Raw genomic sequence first — 14,978 nt, 5'->3', positions numbered from 1 at the left:
AGAGTGGACCCACAGCTCTACTTTCTTTAGTCTACATTGAGCGCAGAATGGCGAAAGTCTGCATTCTCTGAGGAAGAGGCGTAAATTGAAAGGTCCTCACAGATAAGACCGGAGAACGGCAGGAATTTTACTGCAGCTCCCAAACACTACGGGAAAGCGCGGGAATATATTATTGGAGGGATTTATACGAAACGAAACTCATCAAAGTCCACGTTTTTAATCAGGATTTGAGGACCCAGCGCCTAATCCGACTTCAGAGACGAAATGTGAATCTAAATAACTTCTGTTAATGAAAGATTTGAACGAATATGATATGATCCATCCGACTTCGTTCGAGAAGGAATTTAGATTGCCCTTTTAAAATTATTAACTCTATATTTGGAGGCTGTGAGCACAGTCGTTTTGCCCAAAACATGGTGATAGATGTTTTGCGTTCATTTAAAGTGAGTGTAAAAACGATGGTTATCAAGGGTTGAAACGATCTGTAAGGGGCATCTCACAAGCCGAACACCAGAGTTATTTTGCTTTTGAAAGGACATTTTCAATGCATTTCTTCGCAATGCGTAACGTTACCCTTGCGTATTTTCCAAATCCTGCTTGAAAAGGTCCGTCCCATAGACCAGCCTACTCAACGGGATGAGAGGAGACTAACGTTCGTTGACAATTTTATACATCACAACTGAATGTTTTGGCTGGACGGCACGACGACAAGAGGAGCTACATTAGACCCATCATAAAACAAATAAACATTTTAAACTTTTATTTTCATAACTTCAAAACTAGAGAGCGCACGTTTAGTCTGGAATACAAGAATAGATGATTTTCAAAAGACTGAGGACGACATAAATCTTCCATCATGTTCAAAGGGGGTAAGTGTGCTTGAACTTTTTATCATCATCAATCCGACTGGCAGCAATGAGTTATTATTGTGCCAACAACACCCTGTGCTTGTTCCGTAAATTCACCATGAATTTTCCTCCACTGAATAGTGCGCAAATGCTTAGTTGTTTACCAGGTGTTATCATGTCTGCTGCTATCGGTGATGAAAAATATGTTATGATCATACACCAGCATGGTAGGCTAATGATTCTTGCAGGTATTGAGCGAGAACGTGACAATTTATTGCGACGATGACTTGGTTTCCAGATTTGCATAACATTAAGCCCGGTGTGCGCGAGCCTGGTAGGAATGAAATATTCAGACATAGCCTATCACGAATACTATACTTGATATTAACGGCTGATGCCGCAGTGCAGTTTATGAGTTGTGCCGGGTCTCTGTCTCTCGGAGAAGCATTATGTGCGCTCTGGTTATTGCATTCTTGGGCATTGATCTAGGGCTGGCTAGGTGATATGGACAAGACAGGCACTGCATATGGCTTCATGGAGGGTATTTTTTGGTGGTCAGTAAGCAGAACAAATATTTTCCTCTTACATTGACAGTCACTCCTGACTTTATATAGTGATTGAGGACTACATAGAATTCAAATATTGAGTTATGCTGACAATGTCACGACCTGAACCACTCCTGACCACACATGCACACAAATTGAACTCTGTCTATCACACACACGCACACACACACACGCAATTTCCATATTCTCATTGAATTTGTTGCAATGAGTAGCAATGGACAAAGCAATGTTAATGCCATAGTAATACCATTGTAATTGGTCTGTTAGTTTTGATGTAATCTTTCTGATGTTTTGCTCTCTTGATCATTTGACTCCTGTGATTGTTTCAATATGAAGATTATGTATTTGATCATTTCTACAATCTTTCTTCATTATACTTCTGACAAAATGGTGCCCCTCATTTCACCCAGCATCAATAAAAGGCCACTGTTTGGCTTTCAACTGTGTCACTGCCTATGCATTGTTCTCAACACCTCTATTAATGCATTCAGCACCACTGTAGCTCTCCCTGACAGTCATCATCAGATTGATTATTGATCCAGGGTTGGAGATGTGACATCTCAATGATGAACTCACATAGCCAGTAACTAAATGTCTGTGCTTCAAGTACCCTGACCATTATCATGAACTGAACAGACTCTTAGAAACAGATTAGCTAGGAACTCACTGCTGAGTTTGGAGATGGAGTACCCCATCCACACAAAACAGGAGGTTACAGATGTAGGATCTTCATTTGAGTCAGTTTTCTACAGGAAAATAATCCTGCAGCAACAGAAAATTTGAATTATTATGTGGATTATTATTCATGGACATTTTTCGTACGTGAAAATCAAGTCAAATTTCAAAGGGAAAATTACAAACTTCAGAAGCGTTTTTGAACCTCAAATACAACACAAGTTTGACATTTATCAGTTATCCTGCAACAGGGTGGTCAAATTAAGATCCTACAGATGTAGTTTAACTCTGAGTAAGTTAGAACAGTGTTTTAGTGTATAATGTATGACTGAACACCAGGCCACTCCGCATACTGTCTGTCAGGTTTAGTTTTCATGGTCATGTAAATGCTTCTCATGGTCATTGGGTGGCTATTACTGTGGTACACTTTACAGATGTATTTGCTGTGCAGGATACTAACCCACAATGAAAACACTTCACATAACATGTATGGATTTAATACATTACAAGAATGACCAAGATAGTTTGGATAGCTGGGGGAAAAAATTGTTTGGCCAAGAAACATACAATTATTTTATTGCAAATGTACATTTGCAATAAAATGTAATGACAATTTAAATAATTACTCTTGAATATGCTTTCTTGCTTTTGAAGTCATGTAAACTACTGTAGTTCTTCATTTGAGATATTGGGTTTGGGGGATGATGTGTCATGAAAGTTAATGGAAAAAATATAGGTTTCACAGTATGCCAAAATCCCCCCAGTCAGAATAGACTGTCGATGAGGCATCAGTCAGCTTTTACGGGAACAATTCAGAGGTTCTTTGGTGGGTTTGAGATATGTGCCTGGAACAACACATTGTGGGGAACCTGGCTGATGCATCCGGCCTGACATTTGGTGTGTGACACATTTCCCATTCAAAGTGAGTAACTGAGAGTGTGGATTGACACGATGACAGCAGAAACACTCCTCAGGTTGACGAGAAGTTGTGACTAGCTGTGTAATTATTACCATGTGATTAGCCTCAGAATCTCTGGCTTATGTTCCAATAGTTGAGTTAACGAGACAAGATTAGGAAGGATGGCCTTATGAGACTGACTGCCAAGTAATGGACCTGAACAAGGCATCATGGGTATTGGCATTTCACACCTTTTTTCAACCAATTGATGATTTGTATGTAGCTGCACAGTAGTAAGCCTACCAACCTGATCTGAGTTTTGTTGATGTTGTGTGGAATCCAAAGTAAGTCTGGTCAATAAGCCGACATGATGTGGAAATGTTCTCTGTCTAGATGTGTAGTACATTGTCTATGTATGCAAAGTGATGCAGGTGTGCCATGCCAGTCCTATCTGTGTGTGAACAGCATGTGTGTCTGCTGTCCCTGTTTTGGGTTTCTGTCCCTATCACTAATCCCTGTGTGTGTGGCCCTCTTGCTCAGTGCTAGTGGTCTGTTACCTTCCCTGCTTCCCTGGGTTGCAGTGTCGCAGCTGGTGGGTTCTGATTCTGTCTCTGTCTCTCTGTCTCTCTGTCTCTCTGTCTGTCTGTCTGTCTGCCTGTCTCTCTCGCTGTCTGTTTCTGGATTGATCTCTTTGTCTCTCTTCTTCTATCTTTCTGTCTCTCTTCTTCTGTCTCTCTGTCTCTCTTTTTCTGTCTCTGTCTCTCTGTCTCTCTTCTTCTGTCTCTCTGTCTCTCTTTTTCTGTCTCTGTCTCTCTTCTTCTGTCTCTCTGTCTCTCTTTTTCTGTCTCTGTCTCTCTTCTTCTGTCTCTCTGTCTCTCTTTTTCTGTCTCTGTCTCTCTTCTTCTGTCTCTCTGTCTCTCTTTTTCTGTCTGTCTCTCTTTTTCTGTCTGTCTCTCTTTTTCTCTCTCCCCCTCGCTCTCTCTCTCACGCGTTCTCTTTCTCCATACCCAGTCATCCATGGAACAGACACTGGGGAGATGTGTCAGAGTAGTGCTGCGATAGATAGAGGGAGGTGTGATGTCGACTGTATATACCCTGCTGTGATGTGCTATAATTGCTGGTGCATGTCACTCAGGCTTATAGGGGGGCTGGATACAGGCTTTCCTTGGCCATTTTGAGACTTTCCTGTCTCTACACATTCCCAATCTCACCCACTCACCTACATCCACACACGCACACACTCTCACAGGCACACACACACACACACACACACACACACACACACACACACACACACACACACACACACACACACACACACACACACACACACACACACACACACACACACACACACACACACACACACACACACACACACACACACACACACACACACACACACACACACACACACACCTCTTGTCCATTGACATTCTGTATTCACTATACCCGCAGGTTTCCCCAGTCATGTTAGTTTGTACTTTTCATTTGTGTTCATCCTCTGCATAAAGAAGACATTCAGATTCAGATTGACAAGGTTGTTACAAAATATCTCATTGGGAAATGTGTCTGCATCAACATAAAGCACAGCTCAGACTCAGATACCGTAATGAATGTACTTTGAGAGAACAAAACATTGCAGATCTAGCCTAACTGTACTCTGTTTTTGAATGTATGCTAATTATTGGAAAATTGTGATAATTATCCCTCTCAAATACAGCATCTAAGACAAGCCCAACTCTTCCTTCATCATTCAGCTCCATCACCACAGCATATACAGAGATTATTGTTTGAGCAATCAAACTCTGTAACATAGAGTAATCACGCTCTGTAAATCATCTCTAATTACGTGCCAGAGTAGTAGCACATTGGCTATTGAGTTGGCCCTGTTGTTTTCCAGTACAGGCAGTACATGGTGGAGGAGACAACAGATAGGATTTACCAATAATGAGCCCAGTAGAACACAATGTAAAGGACTAAGGAAAACACATGTGGCCCTAGTCAGTCAGCTCTCAGTCTCCAGTCCTGCCCTGCCTACTCCTAGGGTTCAGTGTGTGGGTGCTAGGGAACTCAGCTCAGCCTCACAGCTCCCACTCAGTCAGCTCTCAGTCAGTCAGCTCCCAGTCTCCAGTCCTGCCCTGCCTACTCCTAGGGTTCAGTGTGTGGGTGCTAGGGAACTCAGCTCAGCCTCACAGCTCCCACTCAGTCAGCTCTCAGTCAGTCAGCTCTCAGTCTCCAGTCCTGCCCTGCCTACTCCTAGGGTTCAGTGTGTGGGTGCTAGGGAACTCAGCTCAGCCTCACAGCTCCCACTCAGTCAGCTCTCAGCAGCACCAGGGAGACAAGCTGATCAAATAACCAACTATCAACCTCTCAGGCATCAAGAGGCCCTCCATGACTATCTCTCTGTCAGAGATGGTTTTTCACACAGAGATGTGTCCCTGTCTAGAGAGATAATATCATCTCCTAGATTTCACCAGTCACCATTCTAGATACCTTCAGCAGAGGTCTAGACTCACAGTCAGGGGGAATTTATGTCTGTCATTGTCACTGAAGGACAAACAGCAGTCTGGCCAGAGCTGAAATCACATAGACAGTACCCCGAGGCAAAGCCTCCTCAGAACAATGATTTGATATCACCATGGATTTACACAGCACAGTATCTGACTCTAAATACCCGTCTGTCACTTTATGTGTGGAGAACATTCAGCCAGCCAGACCAAATGAGGGAACTTGTTCTGTGACTTATATTTAAAGAGGCCATTTGAATAGAACATAATATTCTCCTAACATGTTGTCATGATTGCATTACAATTTATTGTCAAGCAAAGTATTCCTGTGATTGTGGGCTAGGTATCAGTAGGGCTGGGTAAAGAGGAGTACAGAGGAGAATATAGAGTAGAGCAAAAACATAAAGACATATTCCTTAAATCTTTCTAAGCTGCCTGAAAAACAGAAAGTGAATCCAGGGTGAGAATGTTGTTGCCAATCAATCATCGCTTGTTTAAAAAAGTCTATTTTAAGACTCTCTTCCTGTCTCTGTTGATGAGGTTGATATTAAAAGGTTGATCAAATCCAAAAATCTAAATAAAACACACAGACACACACATTCACCCATGCACACTAATACACACACATTCACCCATGCACACTAATGCACACACATTCACCCATGCACACTAATGCACACACATTCACCCATGCACACTAATACACACACATTCACCCATGCACACTAATACACACACATTCACCCATGCACACTAATACACACACATTCACCCATGCACACTAATACACACACATTCACCCATGCACACTAATACACACACATTCACCCATGCACACTAATACACACACATTCACCCATGCACACTAATACACACACATTCACCCATGCACACTAATACACACACATTCACCCATGCACACTAATACACACACATTCACCCATGCACACTAATACACACACATTCACCCATGCACACTAATACACACACATTCACCCATGCACACTAATACACACACATTCACCCATGCACACTAATACACACACATTCACCCATGCACACTAATACACACACATTCACCCATGCACACTAATACACACACATTCACCCATGCACACTAATACACACACATTCACCCATGCACACTAATACACACACATTCACCCATGCACACTAATACACACACATTCACCCATGCACACTAATACACACACATTCACCCATGCACACTAATACACACACATTCACCCATGCACACTAATACACACACATTCACCCATGCACACTAATACACACACATTCACCCATGCACACTAATACACACACATTCACCCATGCACACTAATACACACACATTCACCCATGCACACTAATACACACACATTCACCCATGCACACTAATACACACACATTCACCCATGCACACTAATACACACACATTCACCCATGCACACTAATACACACACATTCACCCATGCACACTAATACACACACATTCACCCATGCACACTAATACACACACATTCACCCATGCACACTAATACACACACATTCACCCATGCACACTAATACACACACATTCACCCATGCACACTAATACACACACATTCACCCATGCACACTAATGCACACACATTCACCCATGCACACTAATACACACACATTCACCCATGCACACTAATACACACACATTCACCCATGCACACTAATACACACACATTCACCTATGCACACTAATACACACACATTCACCCATGCACACTAATACACACACATTCACCCATGCACACTAATACACACACATTCACCCATGCACACTAATACACACACATTCACCCATGCACACTAATACACACACATTCACCCATGCACACTAATACACACACATTCACCCATGCACACTAATACACACACATTCACCCATGCACACTAATACACACACATTCACCCATGCACACTAATACACACACATTCACCCATGCACACTAATACACACACATTGATTCTCTAATCTCCCCTTCTTAGCATACCCGCTGATACAAATCAGGGTAGGGCAATCAATACCTTTCGAGCAGACAGATTTGTCTATTTGTAGTCTATCTGACCCTGTCCATATGAGACTGCATCTCAGGTAGTTGACGGAGCACTACCTCTCATTGGAGAGCTGAGGCTCAATCAGTAGACTGCTATCCTACACACCTCTGACGCTGGCAGTGCATGCCAAACACCTCATTTAGCAAAAGGAGATTCATCCAATCATAGGGCCGATACATGATGTTGTTACCATGGAAGCCTTTGGCACTATTCAACAACATGACACTTAACAGAGGATGACAAATAATTACAGATAGAGTGTGAGTTCGTTTGTGTATGTGTGTGTGTGTGTGTGTGTGTGTGACGATAGCAGCTCTGACTGGTATTAATGAACTGTTGATACTCCGGAAGCCATTTTCGCGCTTCCCTGTCAACCATTTCACACCAGATTAGGGCAGAGGGCTCTGCATGGCTTCCAAAAGTGGACGTTCTCTTCCTACAGTATGAAGTCAAACACTCTCCTGGTAATGCAGTCTGAAGAGTTTTCTGGAATGATTTAATCCACAGTATTATTTTAACTGGGAGCAGAAGTGGAAAACAAATCTACAAAATTCTCCCTTATCTCAGTTTGCCCTTTAGATTCACCTGAGTCTTCAGTAAATATCATTTCCCTGCCTTTGTAATGGAAATGTGATGCAGGGCCAGGCATTAGCGGATGATAATGAGGTGAAAGAGACAAGCAACCTAAGCCCGGTTGGTTTTTGGAATATTCATCATTCATTTCTGATTAAGTGACTAATTGGAGTTTAAAGGTCAATGTAAATGGCCATGCCATAGATGTTCTGAGACAGGGGAGAGGAGGGGAGGTAGATAGACGGGAGAGAAGGGAGGGACAGAGGAAAAGGAGGAGACTGCCCTGTAGGCAGTTGACAGTAATCCCAGGTGTTCTCCTGTTACTCTTGACAGCTCTTCCCGTACTGAGCCATATTCCCCAGGCGACATCACCTTTGTGTGCTGAGGACAGAGATTCAGGGACAGCAGCTCCCCTCCGGCCCGGGGCATCTGTCTGCCCTTTTGGCATTGAGAGTTAGCACTTCCACAACAAGATGAAAAGACTCAACACCAGGGAAAGGTGCGGAGGTGGGGGGTTTGGATTCACCTTGTGGGGTTGGAAGCCTAGCCTACAAGATAGAGACATGCAGAATGCTTACATAATACAAACATATTACGAACCACACACATGCAGTTATGCACACAGACACACTGACACACACACATCTCGTACAGTATGTGACATTCACTGAGTACCGATTGTGACTCCTCGCATTGATTCCTCTTGTTTATTATGCCCCTAGTTAATCTCCCACTCCATCCATGTCACATTCAAACCTCATTTATCCCAAGATGGTTGACTTGAAAACAATGGGCTAATTCAGTCTCCAGTGGTAGTCTACCGTAATGCAATTTCACAATGGCTCCAAAATGATAGTTTATATACTGGGATTCTTGACTAAATTAAAAACAGTCAGCAGGGAATTCAAACCATGAAAAACACAAACCAATCTTCTAAATGCAGAAACTACTCTCTCCTCTCGTCCTCTCCTTTCCTCCTCTCCTCTCCTAGCCTTCTCTCTGACTGTGCCCACCTCCTACTCTCTCCTCTCGTCCTCTCCTTTCCTCCTCTCCTCTCCAAGCCTTCTCTCTGACTATGCCCACCTCCTACTCTCTCCTCTCGTCCTCTCCTTTCCTCCTCTCCTCTCCTAGCCTTCTCTCTGACTATGCCCACCTCCTACTCTCTCCTCTCATCCTCTCCTTTCCTCCTCTCCTCTCCTAGCCTTCTCTCTGACTATGCCCACCTCCTACTCTCTCCTCTCGTCCTCTCCTTTCCTCCTCTCCTCTCCAAGCCTTCTCTCTGACTATGCCCACCTCCTACTCTCTCCTCTCGTCCTCTCCTTTCCTCCTCTCCTCTCCTAGCCTTCTCTCTGACTATGCCCACCTCCTACTCTCTCCTCTCGTCCTCTCCTTTCCTCCTCTCCTCTCCTAGCCTTCTCTCTGACTATGCCCACCTCCTACTCTCTCCTCTCGTCCTCTCCTTTCCTCCTCTCCTCTCCTAGCCTTCTCTCTGACTATGCCCACCTCCTACTCTCTCCTCTCGTCCTCTCCTTTCCTCCTCTCCTCTCCTAGCCTTCTCTCTGACTATGCCCACCTCCTACTCTCTAACTCAAATAGCTCTCGTCTCCCCCGTACTTCCCTTCCCTTAATAAGGCAGGGTGCTGTGACAGGCCCGTCTGAGTCTGAGTGGCTGTAAAGTGCGGTGTGAATATGTTAGGAGGAGTATTATATGTGTTCTTACCTCTGTGGGGGCCCCGGCTCTGGCTGTGGGGGCCCCGGCTGTGGCTGTGAGGGGCCGGTGGGTGTTCAGCTTAACGAAAGGCCCCAGCCTGTGCAGACTAACAGTGCCGCTGTAATGTATTCACGGAGTGGCTTATCATACTGCTGTTATACAGCACTCTCTCTCTCTCTCTCTCTCTCTCTCTCTCTCTCTCTCTCTCTCACTCTCTCTCTCTCTCTCTCTCTCTCTCTCTCTCTCTCTCTCGCTCTCTCTCTCTCTCTCGCTCTCTCGCTCTCTCTCTCGCTCTCTCTCTCTCCACACGCACTCCCACTCAAGCTTCCAACTAGGAGAATGGGCACCAAAATTACTAGAGATCATTAGTTGTGAGATACCAATCTGAATCCTGTTTGGGCTCTTGTTCGGTTCTATGACTAAAACGTAATGAGTTGTCGGGTTTGATTAAAGAGAGTGTGGTTTGATCTCAGGTACAGAACATAATGAATGTTCTTGGACTCCAGCAGAAAGTGTTTTCTCCAAGTGGTTCATATTTGGAATGAGGAATGATGAGATACTGGCTCCAGATGCTGTCTTGCATAATGGCTTGAGGAGGACAAGTGGTTCATATTTGGAATGAGGAATGATGAGATACTGGCTCCAGATGCTGTCTTGCATAATGGCTTGAGGAGGACAAGTGGTTCATATTTGGAATGAGGAATGATGAGATACTGGCTCCAGATCCTGTCTTGCATAATGGCTTGAGGAGGACAAGTGGTTCATATTTGGAATGAGGAATGATGAGATACTGGCTCCAGATGCTGTCTTGCATAATGGCTCGAGGAGGACAAGTGGTTCATATTTGGAATGAGGAATGATGAGATACTGGCTCCAGATGCTGTCTTGCATAATGGCTTGAGGAGGACAAGTGGTTAATATTTGGAATGAGGAATGATGGGATACTGGCTCCAGATGCTGTCTTGCATAATGGCTTGAGGAGGTCAAGTGGTTAATATTTGGAATGAGGAATGATGGGATACTGGCTCCAGATGCTGTCTTGCATAATGGCTAGAGGAGGACAAGTGGATTGTTTGTAGTTGTACATCAGAGCGCTAACTAGGGAGAGGAATCAGTCGTATGTTAAGGACAGGGCATTGTGGCTGATGGAATAGTAGTCATTACAGAATATGGACCAGTCTGTTCTCTCTAATCCCAAATCTTTTCTGTATTTAAATCCCCCCAATTGTTTTAAAGCAGGTTTTAGATTCAGTAATTTAGCACAATGTCTTTGTTGACCTTAACAAAGCTCAGACTATGGAGACAGAACGACATGGAATTACCTATCTTAATTGACCTCTACACATATTCTCACATCTGCCCGGTATCACACAGAATGTGGGTTGCTAGCTTCGAGCACATCTCAATGTGCTTTTAAGTAATCCAACATTGAAGTTAAATCTATTTCTGGCACAGAGACTCTCTGCATGCGTGTGTACTCTGAATGAGAATTGGGTCCTTGACATTTGCCCATGTTTTCCTCTTCCAACAAGCCTTGCTCTTCAGTGCTGGCAGGCACTAACATTGGTCCAATAGGAGCCTGTTTGAGAGTGGTTGATTAAGACCTTGGCTTCGCCAACACTGGGCAGCACACACACACAATGGAGGTGCCAGGTGCTGTTTTGTGCAGCTGAAGATAAGGGTGTGAATTAGGCCTGTACTTGGTGAAGAACACAGGAGCCATGGCTGGGATAGGCTGGGATGTGGCTGAGATAGGCTGGGATGTGGCTGGGATAGGCTGGGATGTGGCTGAGATGGCCTACCTGGGATGTGGCTGGGATGTGGCAGAGTGGGGTGTGGCTGGGATGTGGCTGAGCGGGATGTGGCAGAGTGGGATGTGGCTGGGATGTGGCTGAGTAGGATGTGGCTGAGCGGGATGTGGCTGGGATGTGGCAGAGTGGAATGTGGCTGGGATGTGGCAGAGTGGGATGTGGCTGGGATGGGGCTGAGTGGGATGTGGCTGGGATGTGGCAGAGTGGGATGTGGCTGGGATGTGGCAGAGTGGGATGTGGCTGGGATGTGGCACTGTGGGATGTGGCTGGGATGTGGCAGAGTGGGATGTGGCAGGGATGCCTGGTGCAGTCAGACTATGGGGGGGTAGTGGCTGGGATGCCTGGTGCAGTCAGACTATGGGGGGGTAGTGGCTGGGATGCCTGGTGCAGTCAGACTATGGGGGGGTAGTGGCTGGGATGCCTGGTGCAGTCAGACTATGGTGGGGTAGTGGCTGGGATGCCTGGTGCAGTCAGACTATGGGGGGGGGGGGGGGGGGGGGGTAGTGGCGGGGTTGCATGGTGCAGTCAGACTATGGGGGGGGGGGGTAGTGGCGGGGATGCCTGGTGCAGTCAGACTATGGGGGGGGGGGGTAGTGGCTGGGATGCCTGGTGCAGTCAGACTATGGGGGGGTAGTGGCTGGGAAGACACAGCTACCTTCCTGTGCACATAAAACTGTCTTGTAAAGACACAACTACCTTCCTGTGCACATAAAACTGTCTTGTAAAGACACAACTACCTTCCTGTGTAGATAAAACTGTCTTGTAAAGACACAGCTACCTTCCTGTGCACATAAAACTGTCTTGTAAAGACACAACTACCTTCCTGTGCAGATAAAACTATATTGTAAAGACACAACTACCTTCCTGTGCACATAAAACTGTCTTGTAAAAACACAACTACCTTCCTGTGCACATAAAACTGTCTTGTAAAGACACAACTGCCTTCCTGTGCACATAAAATTGTCTTGTAAAGACACAGCTACCTTCCTGTGCAGATAAAACTGTCTTGTAAAGACACAGCTACCTTCCTTGTTAAGATAAGATAACCATTTGCTCCCAGCTATATCGTCAATAGGGGTTATGTTAGATACAAGGCCATCACTAGGGAACATACACTGAGTGTACAAAACATTAGGAACAGCCTCCTAATATTGAGTTGAGCACTCCCTTTTGCCCTCAGAATAGTCTCAATTCATTGGGGCATGGATTCTACAGGTGTCGAAAGCGTTCCACAGGGATGCTGGCCCATGTTGACTCCAATGCGTCCCACAGTTGTGGTAAGTTGGCTGGATGTCCTTTGGGTGGTGGACCATTGTTGACACTTGGGAAAAAGTTAAGTGTGAAAAACCCAGCAGCGTTGCAGTTCTTGACACAAACTGGTACCTGGCAAACCATACCCTGTTCAAAGGCACTTCAATCTTTGGTCTTGCCCATTCACTCTTTGAATGGCACACATACACAATCCATGTCTTATTGTCTCAAGGATTAAAAATCATTCTTTAACCTGTCTCCTCCCCTTCATCTACACTGATTGAAGTGGATTTAACAGGTGACATCAATAAGGGATCATAGATTTCACCTGGATTCACCTGATTAGTCTATGTCATACACTCAGTGTATGTGCTGAATGGACAGACAGCACAGCATTGTGGTCTTAGAGGAGAGGCAGCAAGGCAAAGGCATATCTGAAATGGAAAGGCCATTAAATACCAGTTATGGATTTTTCTCTGTGAATCTAGAGCGTAGCAGGGTTTTAGTTGCCGTTTTAATGGGGGGGAATAGAGATCAGCCCTGAGCTGTTTTATCCCTTCTGCCCATCTACATCGCCAGCATGCTGGCAACAGGGGCCTTGAAAAGGAGGGCTGCATCCCGACTTGCCTGCAATCAAAAACGGGAAAGAGAAGTGAGAAAAAACAAGTGTCAGGCTAATAGATAGTCAGTAGTATACAGTCTCTGTCTCCTATCTGCTGCTCCCAGTCAAGGCCCCAATCACACAGCCCTCTGTTCCCCCCGGGGAGAGAGGGGCAAAACAGAGTGTGCATCCCAAATGGCACCCTATTCCCTATAAGGTGCACTACTTTTGACCAGGTCCCATAGGTCAAAGGTAGTGCACTGTATATGGAGTAGGGTGCCATTTGGGATGCACACAGAGACGTCAACAGTCTGACAGAACACACTGCTGCTACACGGCTCTGCCCCAACACCCCCAATATAGGATCACAGTCACTATAGAGCCACGGCTGACCGCTTTAACAGCTTGAACTCTGACTAAAATACAAGTCTCTTAATTAACTCCCACCATGGAAGTTAGCAAGTCTCTTAATTAACTCCCACCATGGAAGTTAGCAAGTCTCTTAGTTAACTCCCACCATAGAAGTTAGCAAGTCTCTTAATTAACTCCCACCATGGAAGTTAGCAAGTCTCTTAATTAACTCCCACCATGGAAGTTAGCAAGTCTCTTAATTAACTCCCACCATGGAAGTTAGCAAGTCTCTTAATTAACTCCCACCATAGAAGTTAGCAAGTCTCTTAATTAACTCCCACCATGGAAGTTAGCAAGTCTCTTAATTAACTCCCACCATGGAAGTTAGCAAGTCTCTTAATTAACTCCCACCATGGAAGTTAGCAAGTCTCTTAATTAACTCCCACCATGGAAGTTAGCAAGTCTCTTAGTTAACTCCCACCATGGAAGTTAGCAAGTCTCTTAGTTAACTCCCACCATAGAAGTTAGCCACAACCAGAGATCCTTCTCTTTAGAAACCAGGCTAATATGTCCTGAGCTGTGATTCACAGGCCTGACATTACAGCGCAGTTTGTAACTTCATCTAGAGGGCAAATACGGTAGATGTCATCCTCTGTACGTACGCAGAAACAATAAACAGAACATGTGGACGGAATGGACTTGTTATATTGCTGAGCCGAGTGGGGGTTACATAAGATTTATGAAGTGTCAGCGCCGTAACGATTCTATATAGCTGGGGGATTGATAGCAGTTTGGTGCTCAAGCACTTATGGCTGAGATGTTAGTTCAGCAGATTTGTCCCTGTCTTCACTAGCACAGCCTTGTCAATTATTTAAAAGAGCAAAACAACAGCCCAGAGAAAGACAGCAGCACTTGGTGTTGGAGCATCGTCTCATTTACACATCTAGATTCCCAGGGGAGCGCTCATATGTTAAGACCTTAATATGAGCCTTTGTTTCATCCCTGAGTGTCTGTGTTGTGGTTCATACCACCCTGTGTAGTGTGGTTCATACCACCCTGTGTAGTGTGGTTCATTCTACCCTGTGTAGT

General features: G+C 44.9%; 1 protein-coding gene across 1 annotated transcript in view; it reads left to right on the top strand.

Moving 5' to 3' along the window:
* Window positions 1–14,978, top strand: part of LOC109905721 (reticulon-4 receptor-like 1) — a 224,054-nt gene continuing 209,076 nt past the window's right edge. The window contains exon 1 of the mRNA XM_031790857.1: window positions 1–869. Within this exon, the coding sequence (XP_031646717.1) occupies window positions 857–869 (13 nt within the window). The 5' untranslated portion in view covers window positions 1–856. The remainder of the gene's footprint in view (window positions 870–14,978) is intronic.

This window comes from Oncorhynchus kisutch, linkage group LG15, assembly GCF_002021735.2.
Source record: "Oncorhynchus kisutch isolate 150728-3 linkage group LG15, Okis_V2, whole genome shotgun sequence".
NCBI lineage: Eukaryota > Metazoa > Chordata > Actinopteri > Salmoniformes > Salmonidae > Oncorhynchus > Oncorhynchus kisutch.
This window is presented reverse-complemented; position numbering and strand designations above follow the sequence as displayed.